Below are 18883 nucleotides of genomic sequence, written 5' to 3' on the forward strand. Positions count from 1 at the left end.
GGCCGTTTTAACTCCGAAACCCGCCGATGTTGTTGCTCCGAGTCTAAGCGGGCGCCATCTTGATTATTGCGCAATACCTGTAAGCTTCCTGCCTGCTGTCGTCTTTTCTGCAGAGAGGAAACATGTCGCTTGAGAACATACGGTGTTTTTTGCCATTTTGTGGCCGATCCGTTGGAGATATATAGACATGCAGGGTATCAAATGAAAGATCGATTGATACCCCCCCATCACTGTGGGATGTTCCGTTCTCAATCTACAGGCCTGTAAACCATGGGAGTGCTTTTGGTGACAGGAATGTTGATGAATACTCCTGTTTTTATCAATATTTCAATGTTTTGTCATTTGGAAATAGGTTGTATGGACTGAAATAGTGTTTTAAAGATATCTATCAATAAAAGTCAGCATTTTAACAATAAATACTGCCTGGTATTCGCCTGGTATATTTGAAAATGTTGTATGATAACTGTTGTATTTTAGTTTATTTTCATCAGATTTACAGTTACAATTGCATTCTAGGTGTATTAGAAGATATTCAGTTGCATTAAAAGCTAACTCAGGATGGTTTTGATGGTTTATTGCATCAAAATATAGCTTTTTTTACCAGGCGAGGCTAAAAATTTCAGATTTTTTCTTTATTGCATCCATGTAGTCTGTAAAAGTAAAATAAATATATTAATACTTAATATTAATACTTTTCAAAGGAGACCAAGATTATGCATCTAGGCCAAATGGTTGAGGAGTTATTCCTGATTAATTTTGGGTTTGTTATTTTAGTTTTTTCTGGATGGTCTGTTTTAACATTTCAACATTAAAGTAGCTGCACCAGCTGTAAAATTAAAATACTGTTTCAGGCTTCAGTTTTAATACGATATTATAACACCTTGAAAGGGACCATTATTTCCAATGAGTGCTTTTACTTGCACTACATTTTTCTAATAATACTTTTGTACTTTCACTTGAGTCTGTTACGTCCCGAGGTGTCTAGGGGTATTGGGACATAAACATAAACCGGATGTTGTTGGTTTGAAAGGATATTTATTTGAAGTAACGCAAATGGTGCACAGACAGAAAATGGGCCAATGGGTGCTGTGGAAATCAACAAACAATTATAACAAAAGGAGATCCTCAAAAGGAGGATTTGTTACGGCAGCCGTAACAAGTCAAATCTTCAAAACAGGACTTTTACTTGTAACAGAGTATTTTTACATAGTGGTATTGCTACTTTTACCCCAATATTTATCTAATATATTCCAGATATTTTACTGATTTTTTTTTTTCAAAAATTTTACTGATATATTTCAGATATTTTAGTAATGTTTTTACGAAAATTTTGTATTTTTTCCCCTTGATATTTTACTGTTTTTTTTATGAGTATTTTACTGATATTTTTCACATATTTTACTTATCTTTTCAAGATATTCTCAGATTCTTTTTCAGGATATTTTTTTCCCAATATTTTACTAATATTGTTCTGATATTTTCCTGATTTGCTTGGTAAATATTTTAAAAATGTTCTGGGGCTATTTTCCAGAATCCTTTTGGGCAAATACAGTATAATTAATATTTTTTTTTGATAGTTTACTAATAGTTTTTGAATATTTTACTACTAGCATTTGGATATTTTGCTAATATGTTTCCTGATATTTTACACATTTTTGTCAGATGGTTTACAAATATTTTTCTGTTCTTGTATTGGCTCGACAGCAAACAGTGTCAGCAGGTTTGTAAACGCTGTGCATGTTTCAGACGTGGACGAGTGCGAGGACGCTCTGCAGTGTCCGGGTCAGGAGTGTATCAACAGCCAGGGCTCGTACCGCTGCGTCTCCTGCCAGGCTGGATACAGACTGCTCAACAGGGTCTGCACAGGTAAACTCTGTCTGTCGGGCTCCAAGTGTTCCTCAGTTCTAGTGTTAGAAATAAGACAAATTTACCAATAATGTTTTAACTACAGTAAATGGAAAAGGTCTGTGTAATATGGCCTTTAGATTTAACCACATCTAATGTTATTCTACATCTCTTTAACTGTTTGAGGTCATTGCTAGACACACTTAGCTTAGCATTCAAACACTTAAGGACTGTTTTCCTTCTTCTTGTGTTGAAATGAGTACACAAGTATAGTTTAAATTAAAAATACCAGAAACGCATTAAAACTCCTGTTGACATTTATTCTATGACCTAACTTAATAAATAAATGCTACGACATCTTTGCTTTCTTTAAATCAATTTAAGCACATACTGTATTCTATATTAGCATAGTCACTAATATGTAGTTGCTAATTACTCATGCTTATTAGTCATTATCACACACAAAATAAATAAGCTATAAATTATATTAATAGCTTAATATCGTGGAGCAGGAAGTTGTTAGCTGCACACTGTATCTTAGCATCACTGTGCTCAAGGCTACTTCTCATTAGGCAGGGATTATACTTTCCGAGTACACGAGGGTCCGCGGACAAAAAAAAACGTGAGACACGTGGACTTAAACAAAAGTAGTCCGCAGCTGTCAATGTGCTCAAGGCTACTTCTTAGCTTAGGTTAGCTAGCTAGCTAATCAGGATGACTCAGCAAATAAATTTAATATTATGAAAGGTTGAGATTTTGATATGTATTTGGCTTTAAACAACAAATAGCAAAACAATTACACCCTAAAAACAACGTAGAAATGCAGAAATGGCAGTTTTTATATTTGTTAAACCCACAGTAACATGTTTGCTAAATTACCCTGCTGGCTAGTTAGCTAGCTAACATTTATAAACCCAGAGCCTTCTTATTAAATGTCACATCATCTGGTCACATTTTGCTTTATTCAAATCAATATTAGAAGATATTGTATACTACTATATATTAGCATAGTAACTAATATGAAGTTGCTTATAATTATAACTTATAAATGCTTATATTAAATAATAATATTGATGGCTACAGCAATAGCAGAAAGTTGTTAGCTGCATACTGTATCTTAGCTATTAACAGGCTAACTTTAGCTGACTGGATGACTCAGCAAGAGGCAGATCAACAACAAATAAATAGCACTTACACTAAATAACAACATAGTGATGCAGAAATGGAGTTTGAAACTAAAGACTAATTCAGGTTTTCGGCAGAGGAAATTAAGCAGCCCTCACTGTGGTGGCATCTCGCTTGTAAACCCGCTCAGTGAGACTGTAGCGGATTTTAATGATTTAACTTTTTCACCACTTTCGTACTGCTTTTGCTAACAAATGTGTCCAGGAGACTCCGTCAAACCTGCTAGACCTCAAGTTTCATCAAGAGTTTGGAGTGAGAGAACGCGTGTTAGAGGAGGAGCCACTCAAATATTTGCAGCAGCGGCCCCTCGACGCCAGGGGCCAAGTTTTTACTAGCACTTAGATCTTACCTATAGTTAATAACTGACCCGAACACATAAAAATTATAATAACAATAGGTAGATCTGATAAAAGACAATTTTTATATAAACTTGTATTTCAAAAATACAAATGTTACAAAACTAAAAAAAGAAATTTGGCCCCTAACGAGCCCGCTGAACAGCAGCGCTGTAGGCCTACAGTAGGACGTGTGAGAGAGTGGGCCGCACATTTCAGCTTATTATTCAGGTGTTTTGTGTTGTAATTGTTTGTTGCACATTTTAGTACCTTTGTGACAGCAGGTCGGCCATTTTCCCCATCATGGTGGATGAAAGCTTTCTGTCAGAGCCAAAATATAGAAAAACATCTCAAATCCTTTCCTTAGTCTCAGGCAGCCAAAGCTGAGCCCAGTGGGGGACAGTAACAAAGTACAAAGTAAGTAAGGTATTTGTACAGAACTTGAGTATTTTCTTTTCAAGCTACGTTCTACTCCACCACACCTCAAAGGGAAATATTGTATGATTAATACATAATAAAAATAATCATTAATTGCAGTCTGATTAAAAAATAGTTCAACCTCAACCAACTACATTAATGCACGAGGAATAATAAAAAACACTGCTCAAAAAACTAAGGGGAACACTTAAACAACACAATGTAACTCCAAGTCAATCACACTCCTGTGAAATCAAACTGTCCAGTTAGGAAGCAACACTGATTGACAATCAATTTCACAAGGAATAATAATAAAATATATTATAGTATAACAGTCATAGGGGACGTTTTTCTTTCTGCTTTGAGGCTACTTTTATCTTTAAAAGGCTACTTCTACATTTTCCAGCTTATAGCCTACTTGCATACTTTTACTAAACTTTTTCAAAGCAGTGTTTGAGTATTTTTACAGTGAGGTATTGGCACTTTTAATTTTTTTTAAAGATCTGAATAGGCGTAAGTTACTTTGCTCACCACTGCCTAAAAAAGCCAAAGCTGCTGGTTGCAAAGAGGCTGGAGAGTTTTTGACTGCATCAATAATAATAATTTAGCACACATGTGTCTGTTACTCCCCCAACATCGGCCGCTCTCGCTATCTTTGGTCCCAGGCAAGTGATTTCGTCCAGGAATCGTAAAATCTGAATGCTAAAAAAAACAAAAACCTACAGTTACCGTATGCATCGGGTCTTCCAACTTCCACTCCGTGTGAGAAATACACGGTGTGGCGTGTGACCTGGCTGAAATGCGTGCGTCTCACGGTGAATGCGTGAGACTTGAGAGCCCTGTGCTAGACTCTGAAATAAAGTCATCGCACTGCTGCTGATATGTAATGTAGATATTTAAAGTTTTAATAGACACCAAGACAATCACAAAAACCATGTGGTGTTATTACCTGCTGCAATTAACAACTTCAGGAGAAGCGTAGGCAACATTTCAGACCTCCGCCATGAAGTCATGTACACTTAAATTCATATAAAGCACATTTGACTTTATCATAAGTTGCGTCTCGATCACATTTATTTGCACGATTAACTATCAAACGACCCCACGCCGGCTCTCATCAGTGTGTTTTGTGATTGTCTGCAGACGTCGATGAGTGTCGCCAGGCGCCCTGCTCCAACGGTCGCTGTGAAAACACACCTGGAAGCTACCGCTGTGTCTGTCGCTTTGGTTACAAGCTCCAGAACAACACCTGTACAGGTAAAGTGGCAGCAGTGGAAGAAATACTCAGATCCTCCTCTACTTCGTTAAAAGTACCGATACAGCAATGGAACATGTGAATTGTCATTTTTACACTTTGGTGTTGGTGCGGATTAAAACAGAGCCAGGCTAGCTGTTTCCCCCTGTTTCTAGTCTTTATGCTAAGCTACGCTAACCGTCTGCAGCTTCATATTTAGTGCACACACACCAGACATGAGTGGTATTAATCCCAACATCTTTGCATCCCCAAAACGTAAAAAAAAAATGTGTGTTCAGATGTAGACGAGTGTGCAGAGCCGTCGCAGTGTCCCGGTCAGATGTGCGTGAACACCGCGGGGTCGTACCGCTGTGTTTCCTGTCGACCAGGATACACTCTCGCCAACAGACAGTGTGCAGGTAGAAACACTCTCTCTAATTTTAAATGTTATCCACATTTGTTTGTTTTTTAAAAGACTAGTAGGTGCAAAAAGTTTTGAATCGGTGCAGCAACGTATTCCTTCTGGGCGCCAAAAAAGAGGCTCAGACTGTCTCGCGACACGTTGTTGTTGTTGCAGGAAGACGCCTGGAGGCAACAAGGGAGAGGACTTTGTTGTGTTGTAGTAACGTTAGGAAATAAAGTCAAGGTCAACTTTACTGTCAATTTCTCCACATGTACCAGACATACAGAGGAATAGAAATAGCGTTTCTCACTAACCAACCCACAGTGAAGTAAATAAATAAAATATAAATAAAATGCACAAACAACTAAATTAAGAACAAAAACACTTAAAACAGCACAAAGTCTTGCTAGCAGCTCCCTCTACCTACACGACAACCTTTTTGTGAATTTTGCCATTTTGACAGGCGCAATTAAAGCTGGATGATAAAAATAATAACAATAATTTTTGCGATATGTAATTTTCCCCAATATAAATATAACAGATGTTCAATTCATTTGAATCACAAACAAATCAGCACTTCATTTTTCTTATTATAAAAGACTTAATTTTACTTGTGCATATTTTTATGTTTACAAAAGATTTTATCATCTTCGGTCTATAATTCTAATTGTTTATTCTCAACAACCATAATTAACAATCTGGTTTCTTCAACTTCACTTAAAACTTTAAACTAAAGATAATGATTTTAAATTGTCCTGATAATTATTGATATCAACTGATATTTAAAATTTTTAATCACGATAACATTTTTGGCGATATTTCTCAGTCCTAGGCGCGATCGTCCTGAAGGAATACGCTGCAGCCGGCTGAACACCACTTCAACACCAACATATGTAAAGACGGGGCCGAGCTTTAAAAATACAGAAATCTTTGTTTAAAAAAAAAACATCTTTTACTGTGTGATTGTCTTATTCTTCCTTTTTAACCTAGTTGTACTCTTTTTAAATCCTTCTTATGTGTGTTTTCACATCGGCTCCTGTTTCTGTCTCTTGTGTAAAACGCACTTTGAGTCGCCCGGCTGCTGAAAGGTGCTGTGCATTAACTTGCCTTGCAGATGTAAATGAGTGCGAGGACAGCGAGTCTTGTCCTGGTCAGCGGTGCGTGAACACCGAAGGATCTTACAGCTGTGTGGACTGTCAGCAGGGATACCACAGCGTGAACGGACTGTGTGCAGGTACACACCGACACACGTGCATCTACTTCCTTACTTTGGGATCAGCAGAAGCTCTTTGTAACTGTGGTATATGTTGGATATTTTGGACTCGGATGCTGCAGCTGCCGGCCCGATACTGTTACTGTATCCCAACAATTTGCTGTGATTTACTTGCAGTAAACGGATCAAACTGATGCTGATTTCTTAAAAATTTGAATTCATGCTTTGTCAGGTCTGTCAGCTGGATAAAATGCTTGTTTTCTGAATGGAGTTTGGATCAATCAGGGTTGTGCTATGCTAACTTCTGTCACTTTATTGTCTGTCCCAAGACGGTGACAGAAATGCTCCATCCTACATAAAAACAGCAGCTGTACAAGGTCTACTTATTGTTGTTCAGAGAGGTTATCGCAGACGGTGTGAAAGATTTCTTGTAAATGTTTTTCCGGGCCAGTGTAACTTTCTATCGTCTGCCTGATGGCAGTAACTGGAAAGAGTCGGTGGCCTTCCCGATCACAGAGCGGGTTTGTGGTGAGCCGATAATCTTGCTGCAGTGGTTCATGATTTGGTTTTCTGCTTGGCAGCGAGGAGGTTGTGCCAGGATGAGAGATTTTCTTACCAGGTTCTTCCTTTTCTCAGCATTAGACAGTCATGATGAATCCTAATGATTGTTTTTACCTGTAGTCCAAACATTAGGACCGATTTTCCACCAGAAACATCAAAATCTAATGAAATTACTGGGCCACATTCTGAACACTTGTTTGGGCAGAGCCAGGCTAGCGGTTTCCCCCTATTTCAAGTCTCTGTGCTAAGCTAAGCTAACCGGCTGTAGCTTTGCGTTTAGTGAACAGATGCTGTCGATCTGAACATCTGACTCCCAGAATGTAAATAAGTGTGTGTGTGTGTGTGTTTAGATGTGGATGAGTGTGTGCAGGCGTCGCAGTGTCCCGGTCAGCTGTGTGTGAACACCGCGGGGTCGTACCGCTGTGTTTCCTGTCGACCAGGATTCAGCAGCACGGACGGCTCCTGCCAAGGTAACACTCGATCCAAACACGTGCACGCCAGCAGCCTGCTGTCCATTTTAAGGATTCAGTGTTTCCCACAGGATTTTAAGAGGCTATGGTGGGGGGACCCTCTCAGGCCCCCCCGGAAGAACATTTTGTACATTTTAAAGTTTAAATGCATTAATTTGGTGCAAAATTAAGAGGCTGTCTATGAAGAACTTAAACAATGTTGTGCTCTAATAAAGTATTTGATCATAAAGCCAGTGTAGAGCTAGAAATCGTGATGAAACGGCAACAACAGTCAGCAAATTTATTTAAGGTTTTTCCAAAAACCCTGAATTTTCCGAACATTTTACTGTTGATGTAGTTTTTTAACTTTCTTTTAATGGACGCATGTAACATGTTTTACACTTTCTGTGAATATAATCCAATTAATTTAATTTCCATCCTGCAACACTTTTCTTTGGAAAGAGACAAACTGAGAGGATAAAGTCTCTAACCTGCCCGTCGGCTCGCTCTGGGCCGCTTCACTTACCGTAAAGGCTTGAATACGTGTGCAACGATGATTCTAGTTTTCGAAGCTTCTATAGATTATTTCAACGATTCATCGATGCGTCGTTTAAGAGGGGTGGTGATGGCGCAGTGGATAAGATGCTTGCCTTTGTTGTGAGAGACCCGGGTTCAACTCCCCCCTGTGACCCGTCCACCAATGTGTCCCTGAGCAAGACACTTAACCCCTCGTTGCTGCAGAGGCGTGCGACCTCTGACATGTACGGCAAATGTAAGTCACTTTGGATAAAAGCGTCCGCTAAATGAATAAATGTAAATGTTAAGAAGTACTTTTCTCAGTCTGAGTTCTTGTCTGTTCTTGTGAAACGTCCTCAGTTGCAGCCAAAGTACTGTTCCAATTCAAAAGTCCGCATCTAACCAGGTACAGTCAGATACCCGGATGTGTTCTCGCTCCATCGGTGGTGACTAGTGTGGACTTCGGATAGCCAGATATCCCAGAATGCATTTCGCTGCCAAAAAGCTTAAATGTCAGATGAGAAAACTCACAACTGTAACTTATAATACTGCTGTTCTTGTGTCACATATAGTAGATTTAAGAGTTTTTTTATTGGGGAATAAAGTTGTTTAAACTCCAAATATGTGGCTGATTTCTGAAGACAGAGCTGATTTTAAAAATTGCTACGACGTTTTCGGAGATGAGGTCCCGCCCGTTAACGAGTCCGGCCGTCATGAAGTCCTCTGCTGTTCCAATTGCTGAATGACGGACTGCGTGCTCCCGTTCCTGGAAGGTTGTACTTCCGAGCCGAACTTTAAAGTACAGAAGTCCGAACTTGGCGAACTCGGTATTGAGAAACCGCCATCGTCTGTGGTCCGCTGGCAGAACACCGGCTGCTTTCTGATCAGGCGCCGTCGTGCATAAGTTTGGTTTTACGGTGGACGGACGGTGACATCACAGAGTTGATGTTTCCTTTAGCTTGAAATAATCCCAGACTTTGGACACTTTCTTCTTCGTCCCTCGCTGTTTTCTCTCTTACTCAACTTTGCAAACAGCTTCGTGTTCACAGCGTCAGCGCCATGTGCGACAGTAATGAATGTCCCTGCGAAACAGCGCGCTGTAAAGTTTAAACGAAGCGTCGATGCATTTTATGAATCGATTTAATCGACGAATGGTTTCAGCCCCGGCTGGAATACGTGTGCACTCCAGATTCCTTCTCACGACGAGTGACAGAAACAGACCGTTAACGTTAGCGGGCTGTTTTAATAACTGTTGGTGCTTCCACAGCCCAAGAATCTGCTACACGAATAGCTTCTGTGTGAATCTGAGTCTTTAGCCGTGGTCACGATGAATAACCGTGAAATGTGATGACGACTTTCCCTTCGCCTCCCTTTCCTCCCTCCCTCTCTCTCTCCCGTAGATATAGATGAGTGTGCGAGCGCTGGGGCGTGCGAGGCAGAGCGGGTGTGTGTGAACACCGTCGGCTCGTTCAGATGTGACTGTCGGCCCGGGTATCGAACCTCCGCCCTGGGGAGACAGTGCAGAGGTGAGTGCAGTCCACAGTAAACCTCAGTTACATGTCAGACAGAGACCTTTCCTTTTCTCTAAGCTCCTTTTGGTTTAACCAGAAACCGTCACCGTCACTCCCGTCAACGCCGCCAGACTTCATTAACAGAAACAGTAATTTTCCCTCTCTGGCCCGACGCTGCCTCCATCGCTTAGTTTGTCTGGTGTTGTGTGACTTTAAAGCACCAAAGTCACGCAAACAAACAAACTGACCGACGCAGCGGTGATCAGTCCCTCCTGGATTTCACTCTGTCGCGAACGCAATTGACCCTTCGCAAAGCCACGCCCTGAATACACAGCTGGCCAATCACAGCGCAGTATAGAACTCTCTCTAACACTTTCATGGCTGCGCTCCATTGACTCTGATGCAGAAAGAGTCGTTTTCTAGCTTTTTTTCTGGCTGTATTTTTCTAAGATCTGGTCAAACGCTGTTCCTGCAGCATCTTGTAACAGTTACAGCAGAGAGGCTGAAAGGAGAAGGACGATTTATTCTCTAAAACCTGAAATAAATCCAGAAACATGTCGGCTGTGGATTGTTCTTAATGTAAAGTTATTTATTTCACGTCCGTTTGAGTCCGTCTGAATAAAACCTTCATATGATGCAACTGCAAAACTGTCTGCTTCTTTGTGAGATCGCTTTTCCCAACAAATCTGACAATATTCCCCCCCCCCACTATCCTAAACCTCAAGGTGAAACTAGTAAATATTATAACATTAACGACTTTGAGCATTAAACACTTACATTTCCTGCTTTCTGTACACATTTTAAATTCATGGTGGAAATGTCTTTATTTATATGAAGGGAAACAATATTCATGTGGCCGTGACGGATCAGAATATAAACCTTTTGGACGCTGCACATTTCTTTCTTCTATATGTCAGTTGCATCTTTTCTTATTGTTTCATTTGTTATTCAACATTTTTAACAAAAGCTTTCAAAAAGTGCCGGAGACATTCTGACCCGTCCCCAGCGTCCTCAGTGTAAATGACACCTATCTGTCAATATTTCAAATGTCCCGCCCCATCCGGGCTGCGATTGGTCGGTTCACCGCAAGCGACATTGAAGAGCTACGTTCAGCACACGGCGGTTTGAAAGCCAGCTGAGCTTCTCTCCTCCCTCGTCTCCGTCCGCCGACAGAGTTTAGCAGGCAGGCGAGAACGGGAACAGGCGAGCGTCACGAGTAAAAAGAAATCTGACTTGTTGTTGTAAATAACAATAAAATAGAGTTATTTTTCCATAATGTGTTTTTACAAGCAGCGCGTCACATCCACACGCTGGCGCTCAGCGTTTGGCTCGATAAGGAAACGAACATGTGGGAACAATATGAAACTCTCACTGAAAACGGCATCAATTTAAATCTAATTTGTCTCCTGTTCACCTGATTTATCAGAATAAATTTCAGTGCATGTGAGTATTAATTAATATGATTCCTGATTAAACTGTCCAACATATTTGAGGCGTTCTTTTGCACAATCACACTTTTGTATGATCCTAAATCTGGATCTTTCTGTGGCCGCAAATTATCTTAAATTATTGTTTGTTTCTTCAGAAAGGCTTTAAGCCTGTAACACTCAGAGGTAATATTTAGATTTATTTTACACAGCAGTAGGCCTGTTTCATCCTTCTGAAGCGCCCTTTCTCTCCTCTTTATGTGCGTACGCATGGTTCAGAGTTTACTTACAGGATCACAACCTTTGCGTGGGAAGTGGCGTCCGCACGTTTCCAGCCCTGTTTTGTACGTACGCACCGTTTATAAATGAGACCCCTGGCGGTCCCTCCTGCACTCACGGACGTGAAAAGTAACACTTGCTTTAAGGTTAGACCCTGAAAATCCTGGAGTTTAATGTTTAACAGTTTAGTGATTAAGTTAAATCAGTTCAAAATATCACATCTACCTTTGCAGTTTTCACTTATTCCCTCAATCAGTTCATCACAAAAAAAACACCCAAGAACATCGCAGCTTTCATTGCAATGTTTTAGTAAAAGCTGCCGCAAAATCCCGAAACAAGGCCCACGAGCTCCTGGAGGGAGTCGGCCGACCAGCTGCTCTTGTTGTTGTTTACACGTGTTCTGGTTTTTATTGATGGACTCTGGTACTGAAGTTACCCTTTTAAGTTTGTCTGTTAAATGTGTTAATTATAAAGTGTGTGTGTTTGTGTCCGCAGACATTAACGAGTGTTTGGAGGGAGACTTCTGTTTCCCCAGAGGAGAGTGCGTCAACTCACCAGGATCCTACACCTGTGTCTGTTCTCAGGGATTCACGCTGAGCGACAACAGGACCGCCTGCCTCGGTGACTTAATTATTTTATTAGAACTTATTTAGTTGCCATTTTGTTCCCTTTAATTCTTTCTTTTAAATGTACTTTAATAAATAAGGGATGGACTGTGTGTGTGTGTATGTGTGTGTATATATTTTGAAGAAATCGGCTCCCACAAAATAAATGTTTAGTTTAATTCAGTTAGATTTATTTATTTTATTTTTACTAGATTTTATTAATAGATTTAATCGCTTATTTATTTCATGATCAATGTATTTGTCTATTTACATTTACATAAGTAGGACCCATCTAGTCTTATTGATATGTCTGTAGTGACGCACCGAACGTTCGGCCACCGAAATTAATCGGCCAAAAATAGCAACAAAAAGAAAAGCACTTTCGATGTTTGATGTAATGAGTCAAAAGACTGATTAAATTTTACCGAACACTCACGTTGACACGTCGGCAGTGTGGAAGCATTTTAAAGTGTTCTGCTGAACTCTGTCTCCAGCACGTTCGCTCCATCTGTGACTGACTTCTTAGAAAAGACCCGCTTTGAGTGTTTCTGTCTCTCGTCTGTGAGGAGATTAAACTAGCCGCACCTACATTTAGAGTGCACACGTATTCCAGCCTTTACGGTAAGTGAAGCGGCCCAGAGCGAGCTGACAGGCAGGTTAGAGACTTTATCCTGTCAGTTTGTCTCTTTAGTATGAAGAGAGGCTGTGAAGTCTTCATGTTACAGCATTATTTATCAAACCGGGTCGGACTGGATGGATTTAGCGCGACGAGGAGGAAACACATGTGACAACGTCCGGTTTTCAAAATAAGGCGTCTGTACAGGATGGAAATAAGATTAACTGGATTATATTCACAGAAAGTATAAAACATATTACATGTGTCTATTAAAAGTAAATGGACTCATGTGATTTAATTTACCGGAGCCTCTCGGGGCCCCGGACCCCCCACCATAGTCTCTGCACATCCTGCAGGAAACACTGAGGAAAAAGCTCATTTTGACTATTTAATTTATGTAGTGGGAAAAAAATCTGGCAAAATAAATGGAAAATATGTGAATGTACTTGTTTGGTATTTGGGAAAGTTTTTCCTTATATTCGGTTTGGGCCCTAGTTTATGCCTTTACGGGACAGTGACAGGAAATCTTTTTTTAATCTTGAATGAAACGAAAAGTCTTACAGACCAATGTGGATGTCAGGTGTCATCATTTCCATTTAGAAGTATATAAGTACACACAGTACATGAATGCTCGGGAGCTCAGTGTTGTTCACCGCTCAGGTCCGGCCTCCTCTGCTTTTAGAGATGATGTAATGGTGATGTCATCTTTGGCCCGAGTGTGTGAGTGTGAGAGTGAGTGTGGGGGGGGGGGGGTACATGCAGTAACTCTCTCTCTCTTCCTGTAGATGTGGACGAGTGCGTGAAGTCGGGTGTGTGTTTGGACGGTCGCTGTGTGAACACCGAAGGCTCCTTCCAGTGCCAGTGTCAAACCGGCTTCACCACCAACCCGGAGAGGACCGCCTGCCTCGGTACGCACACACGCCCTGAGTGCATTTACTCAAGTATAGGTCATAAGAGCCCGAGTTATGGGTTATTAGGGCCGATGGAGTGAAAAAGAGCCGGTATTTAGATTTGGAGAACGATTTGGATAACAGCCCTTTCCTGAACTTAGAACAGGCCGATATTGAAGGCCGTGAGGTACGTGGGCTATAAAACCTTGTTAATAAAATAGATTACAGTCTCAGCTTGTAGCACATCTATAAATATTTGCTGCTGGAAGGTGCAACTCTTTCAGCCGTCTGGACACCGAGAGAGAGAATAAAGCATGTGTGTTTCACTTTACACACAATCTGCCATAAGTTCAATGTAGCACATTCACATGTAGTTCATCCCTTCACCACCTTCACTCTTTAATTCTAACCAAAGAATCAACATCTGTCTAAATCAGGGGTTTTCAAAATCTGAGACTGCAGCTTGCTGGTTCAGCAGTCCTGACGTTACATTTTTCGGGCCCCCGTTACTGTCGGGCCCTGCGTTAACATTAAACATGCTGCTGTGAGCGCGGAGGAAGCCGGAGAGGGCAGTTAAAAAACGGGAAGGTTAGCAAGTCGTGAAGGTTAACAAGAGAGGAGAAGTGACGGGGGCTGTTGTTGTTATAATTTCTGTCATGTAACTAACGCGACGAATCACCAGCTCACCGCTAACACGCCTACTCTGCATGTTGTTTCCACCTGCTGCAGTCAGCTGATGTTTTGTTCTGTGGTGCTGCCCTCTGGTGGGCAAACTATGCAGCACTCATAGTCGTAAATCCGCTTTTATAAACGCTGATGCCGATTAAACGCAATCAGTTCATATCGACCGGCCGATATATCGGTCGGGCTCTCGTGCTTTAAAGCAATTGTACTTAAGAATTACCATTTAATTACACTTTCTTCTTCTTCTGCCTTTGTCTCTCTCTTTCTCTCAGATGTTGACGAGTGCGTCTCGACCAGCGGGACGGTGTGCGGGTCGAAGCGGTGTGAGAATACGATTGGTTCGTACCACTGCCTCACTTCCTGTGAGCCGGGCTACCAGGTCACGCAGACCGGCGACTGTGTAGGTGAGTCTGACACACATTAACGTCTCAGAGAGAACAGGGATAGGTGGTAAGCTGTTTCACACCCGGAGAAGGTCCCTGAGCAGATGTTTCATAACCGAAAGCTTCTCCTGAAATGAAACCGTGAAACAGACGGAGAAAGTGCTGCACAAACGGCAATAAACGGACACAATCAGGTCGGACTTGCTGGAGGCGATGCAAAGACTGCGCAAAACATTTCATGCAACGCTGCATCCATCCCATGTGATGCTACTTTATATTTATATATAAAACCGGACTAAACTGGAGGAAATAAGTGAGGAAGCCGAACTACCTGCAGCTGTCGTTGTACTTTTCCTTTAAAGGTAGTTAGCGTAGCATAGCTCTGATCAAGCAAAACTCCACTCAGAAAACAAGCATTTTAAAAGTTGTTTGTTTCTCATCTCGCTGAGAGACCTGACAAAACATGACTTAGTATTTTTAACAAATTGGCGTCATGATATCGTTATTTCAGCATCATTTTCATTCGTTTATTGCAACTAAATCACAGCAAAATGTTTATTTTGGGCTCATACAGCTGCAGGAATGGCAGGTTGTGTTTATTCGTGCGAGCAGTCCAGCGGTCAAAGTCGTGCGATAAACGCGATGGGAATTTAAAGTTTGCGTTGTGTGTGTGAAAGTGACGTTAACCCCTCCCTCTCTTCTGTCCTTCTTAGACGTTAATGAATGTGCCAATCAGACGGTGTGTGGAGTTCACGCCTCCTGTCAGAACCTGTTAGGAACCTACCTGTGTGTGTGCGACCAGGGCTTCACCTCCACCGCCGACGGAAAGGCCTGCGTCGGTACGTGTCTGTCTTCAGACTTCCTGCCGCCGACAGGCCAGCTGTCAGGGTCGTTCATCTTTCACTCAGTAAAGTTAGCTCAGTAGCTAACGGGACGGTGAGTTCTCGCTGTTTCGTGAAGGCGAGACACGGCAGATAAAAACATTGTCACCATGCACTAGCCGATTTTAAGATTTTGGGCTAATTTGCTTCTTCTTTTGATTAAATATTGGCGCTGTAAATATTGATTTTTAATAAAAATGTATGGAATTTTACAATACATGTCTTTAAAGGCTGTTTCTCCTCTGAGCCTGAAATCTCCAGTTCAGCAGCTGTTACAGTCAAACTTTCCATTTGTATTCCTGACTATATATCGTGAAGGTTTTTACTGAGGGGTTTGTTCATATTTCATTCACAGCCTGAATTATAGAACATTTTATTCCCAAAAACATGGCGAAAATATATTTTTTGATTTATGAAATAATAAAAAGAGGTATCCTGTAAAAACATTTGAATATAATGTGTCAAGGAAATAAAACGTTTGAACCTGACGTAATCCAGTGTTCAGAGTCCAGTTCTTGAAATCATATTTCATTAGATACAGCCTCATTTGCACGTTTAGAAAACCCGTAACACAATACCTTGACGGGGAACTGAGAGTGTGTAAAAAAGACGACGTCTGCGGTGCTGCTGCATCGATTTGGATCCTTTTTGTTTTAAAGCCGCCTGACAAATAAATAAATCTGTTCTGTCTCTCAGATGAGGACGAGTGTGTGTCTCTGCCTGGCGTGTGCGGTTCTGCTCGGTGTGAGAACGTGGAGGGATCCTTCATGTGCGAATGCGACAGACGGGGAGACGAGTTCGACCAGGCCAGCAGGCGGTGCGTCGCCACGGCACGAGGTACACGTGAGACTCAGACGTTCAGAAATGTTGTAAATTATGATTATTGTGTATTATTGAGTAGAGGGCGCCTGACGCGATGAGCTACTCGCTGGTAAATCAGTATCTGTGTTTATAACGGCTGAAAGATCCTTCAGTCATGGGATGAGTGTTGTCTGTCCACCAGAGGGCGCTGTGCAACTCCCCCTTTAGCAACGCACACCACAGAACACGGCATTCAACAATTATTCTTTCAAATATACTAGTCGCTACTTTAAAGCTACTAGTACTTATTTATTAGTCACTAGTAACTTTTCCATTAGTTTCTACTAAGTATTTATTAGTTACTAGAAACTAATTGCACGTTTTGGCCATTGAAATTTAGTAATGTTACTAGTAACTTCTCGATACCTACTGAAAAGGTGATATCTGAAGAGCCCCATAGATTTCAACGGCAAAAATGTACAATTTGTTATTAGTAACTAAACAATATTCACGAGTAACTAAAAATGATGTACCTTGTCAGTTGTTATTAGTAAAACGGGAAAAGTTACTAGTGAATTATAAATAAGTACGAGTAGCTTTTAAATACAAAAAGTAAGTTTTAGAGAATTTTAGGCGTTTCTGAAAAGAAGGAAAAAAAGAAAATCAGCCGAGAGGATTTTAAAATCCTCAAATATCAAAGTCTGTGTTCATGTGTCCAGAATGCGATCAAATGTGAGACTGATCCAGTTTTTTGGTATCAACCCTCCTGATACTCCAAGCTAGACTTAATATCGTGGCAATGACACTTTACATTTGAATTTACTTATTTGGCTTATTTGGTTTTTATCCAAAGTGACTTAAATTTAAGAAACAACGTACATCAATACAGCAGGAGATCTACAACCATAGGTGTCATTGACGCTGGGGACGCTGGGGACGTGTCCCCACCATAACTTGTTAAAAAATGTTCTGTACAGCTTGTAATTAAATAACAAATGAAATGCCTTCAGAAAGGTTTATTTGCACATTAAGAAAACAGGCAATGCAAGTAAAATATAGAAGAAACAAATGTGCGTTGTCCAAAAAAAATAAGTTGACCTAAAAACAAATTAAGCTGCCGATTATAAAATGACCCAAAAACGTGCAGCAGCAGTCAGGAACTTAAGTTTTCCGTTCTCTCCCTGTGAACATGACAAAAGACTCAGTGAGGCCTGCATGTGAGCTGCCTCAGCAGAGATATCACAGGAGAAAACCTGATCTGCAGGAGAAACAGATCTGAGAGCTGCTCTCACTGAGATTCTGTTTTATAGTTTTCTTTTATATAAATTAAAACATTTCCACCATAAATTGGTTTAGACACGTTCACCAGAATGCAGGACATGAAGTGTTTAATGACCCCCTCACACCCCTAATCTGAGGGCCTATGTTCCCACCACTTTTCAACACAAAGTGACGCCCTTGCAGTGTTTCCCACACATGGGCTTTACTTGGGAGGGCCGCCCAGGTGGATTAACATCCGCCCAGGTAAAACTGGCGAGCCATTTTAAAATCGTTTTTGCTTGTAGCGCGTATTCCCTCCGCACCTCCTCTCACCCTGTCGCTCCCCTTTAAACTCTTAATTTCCTGCATTCTAGAGACATTTCTGCACCAGTTTATGGTGGAAATGTCTTTATTTATATGAAGGGAAACAAAATTCATGTGGCAAATCAGAATATAAAAACATTATCAAATATAATAACAATAATAATAATAATGCTGCAGGAATCAGCAGCTTGTTTTTTTAGCTGTTACTCTTTTTGGACAAGGATCTGTTTCTTCTATATTTACATTTCATGTTTTCCTGAATTTGTATTTGTTCTTAAACATTTCTTGTTGCAAGCAAATTTTCAGAAAACTTTTAGTAAGTGCTTTCTGAAAGTGGTGGGGACGTGTCCTCAGCGTCCCCGCTGTGAATGAGGGTTGGCCAGCGGCTGCCAGCAGCTTGACGAGGCGCTGAGCGTTTTTTCCGGTCGCCGAGAGTTGAAAAACGCCGCGCTCGTCACTTTTTCCACTCACAGTGCGGGAGGGGCGGGACAAACACGGCACGAGCACATCCGATCTTGAACGAAACGATGCGCCTCCTCGCCGAGAGGTTTGCTCGCCCGCAAAATCTCATGAACCCGCGTACGGAGAGTCTGTCCCCTCATGCTTCAGCCTCCTCTTCATGCAGAGCGAGGACTCTGCTCTGTGTTGACATTTTTACATCCAGTAAAGTTTGTCAGAACTACCTGTGACAAATTTATCATCCAAAGCAGGAGGAAAAAACGCTGCGCCTCAAAAACGCCCGCTGGCGCTGCCTGCTGGGCGTTTTCAGAAGAGCAGCTGGCGTTTTCAGCTGGCAAAAAACGCTTTGGTGGACACGGGCCCTTACATGAGCTGCAGGCGACTGCAGGGACGGGGTATGTAAACAGCGCCATCAAGTCAGACGTAATCTACCCCCGGTAGACTGCGTGAGCTTAGAACAGTGATCAGGCAAAAGGTGCTTCCGACTTTGTGCAGCCCGACACTCCGCCGCCGCCGCCGCCGCCTTGCTCCCACGAGGTCTTAATGTGGTGACGTTTTGCAGCGCAGGTGTTGTGCCGAATTCTGCATACCTGCTGAGAAAAGAG

The 18883-nt window shown here is 41.4% G+C and overlaps 2 protein-coding genes across 2 annotated transcripts in view; one reads left to right on the forward strand and one right to left on the reverse strand.

Annotated features, from left to right (window-relative positions):
- LOC123985567 (SH3KBP1-binding protein 1-like) overlaps window positions 1–18883 on the reverse strand; it is a 234595-nt gene that overhangs the window by 183208 nt on the left and 32504 nt on the right. The gene's annotated exons all lie outside the window — the stretch shown is intronic.
- LOC123985985 (latent-transforming growth factor beta-binding protein 4-like) overlaps window positions 1–18883 on the forward strand; it is a 107562-nt gene that overhangs the window by 71996 nt on the left and 16683 nt on the right. Inside the window, exons 20-30 of the mRNA XM_046074015.1 lie at window positions 1747–1866; window positions 4926–5039; window positions 5316–5435; window positions 6534–6653; window positions 7544–7663; window positions 9559–9684; window positions 11871–11996; window positions 13382–13504; window positions 14443–14574; window positions 15267–15392; window positions 16131–16271. Of these exons, the coding sequence (XP_045929971.1) occupies window positions 1747–1866; window positions 4926–5039; window positions 5316–5435; window positions 6534–6653; window positions 7544–7663; window positions 9559–9684; window positions 11871–11996; window positions 13382–13504; window positions 14443–14574; window positions 15267–15392; window positions 16131–16271 (1368 nt within the window). The remainder of the gene's footprint in view (window positions 1–1746; window positions 1867–4925; window positions 5040–5315; window positions 5436–6533; window positions 6654–7543; window positions 7664–9558; window positions 9685–11870; window positions 11997–13381; window positions 13505–14442; window positions 14575–15266; window positions 15393–16130; window positions 16272–18883) is intronic.

The sequence above is a fragment of the Micropterus dolomieu genome, linkage group LG17 (genome assembly GCF_021292245.1).
Source record: "Micropterus dolomieu isolate WLL.071019.BEF.003 ecotype Adirondacks linkage group LG17, ASM2129224v1, whole genome shotgun sequence".
In the NCBI taxonomy this organism is placed as follows: Eukaryota; Metazoa; Chordata; class Actinopteri; order Centrarchiformes; family Centrarchidae; genus Micropterus; species Micropterus dolomieu.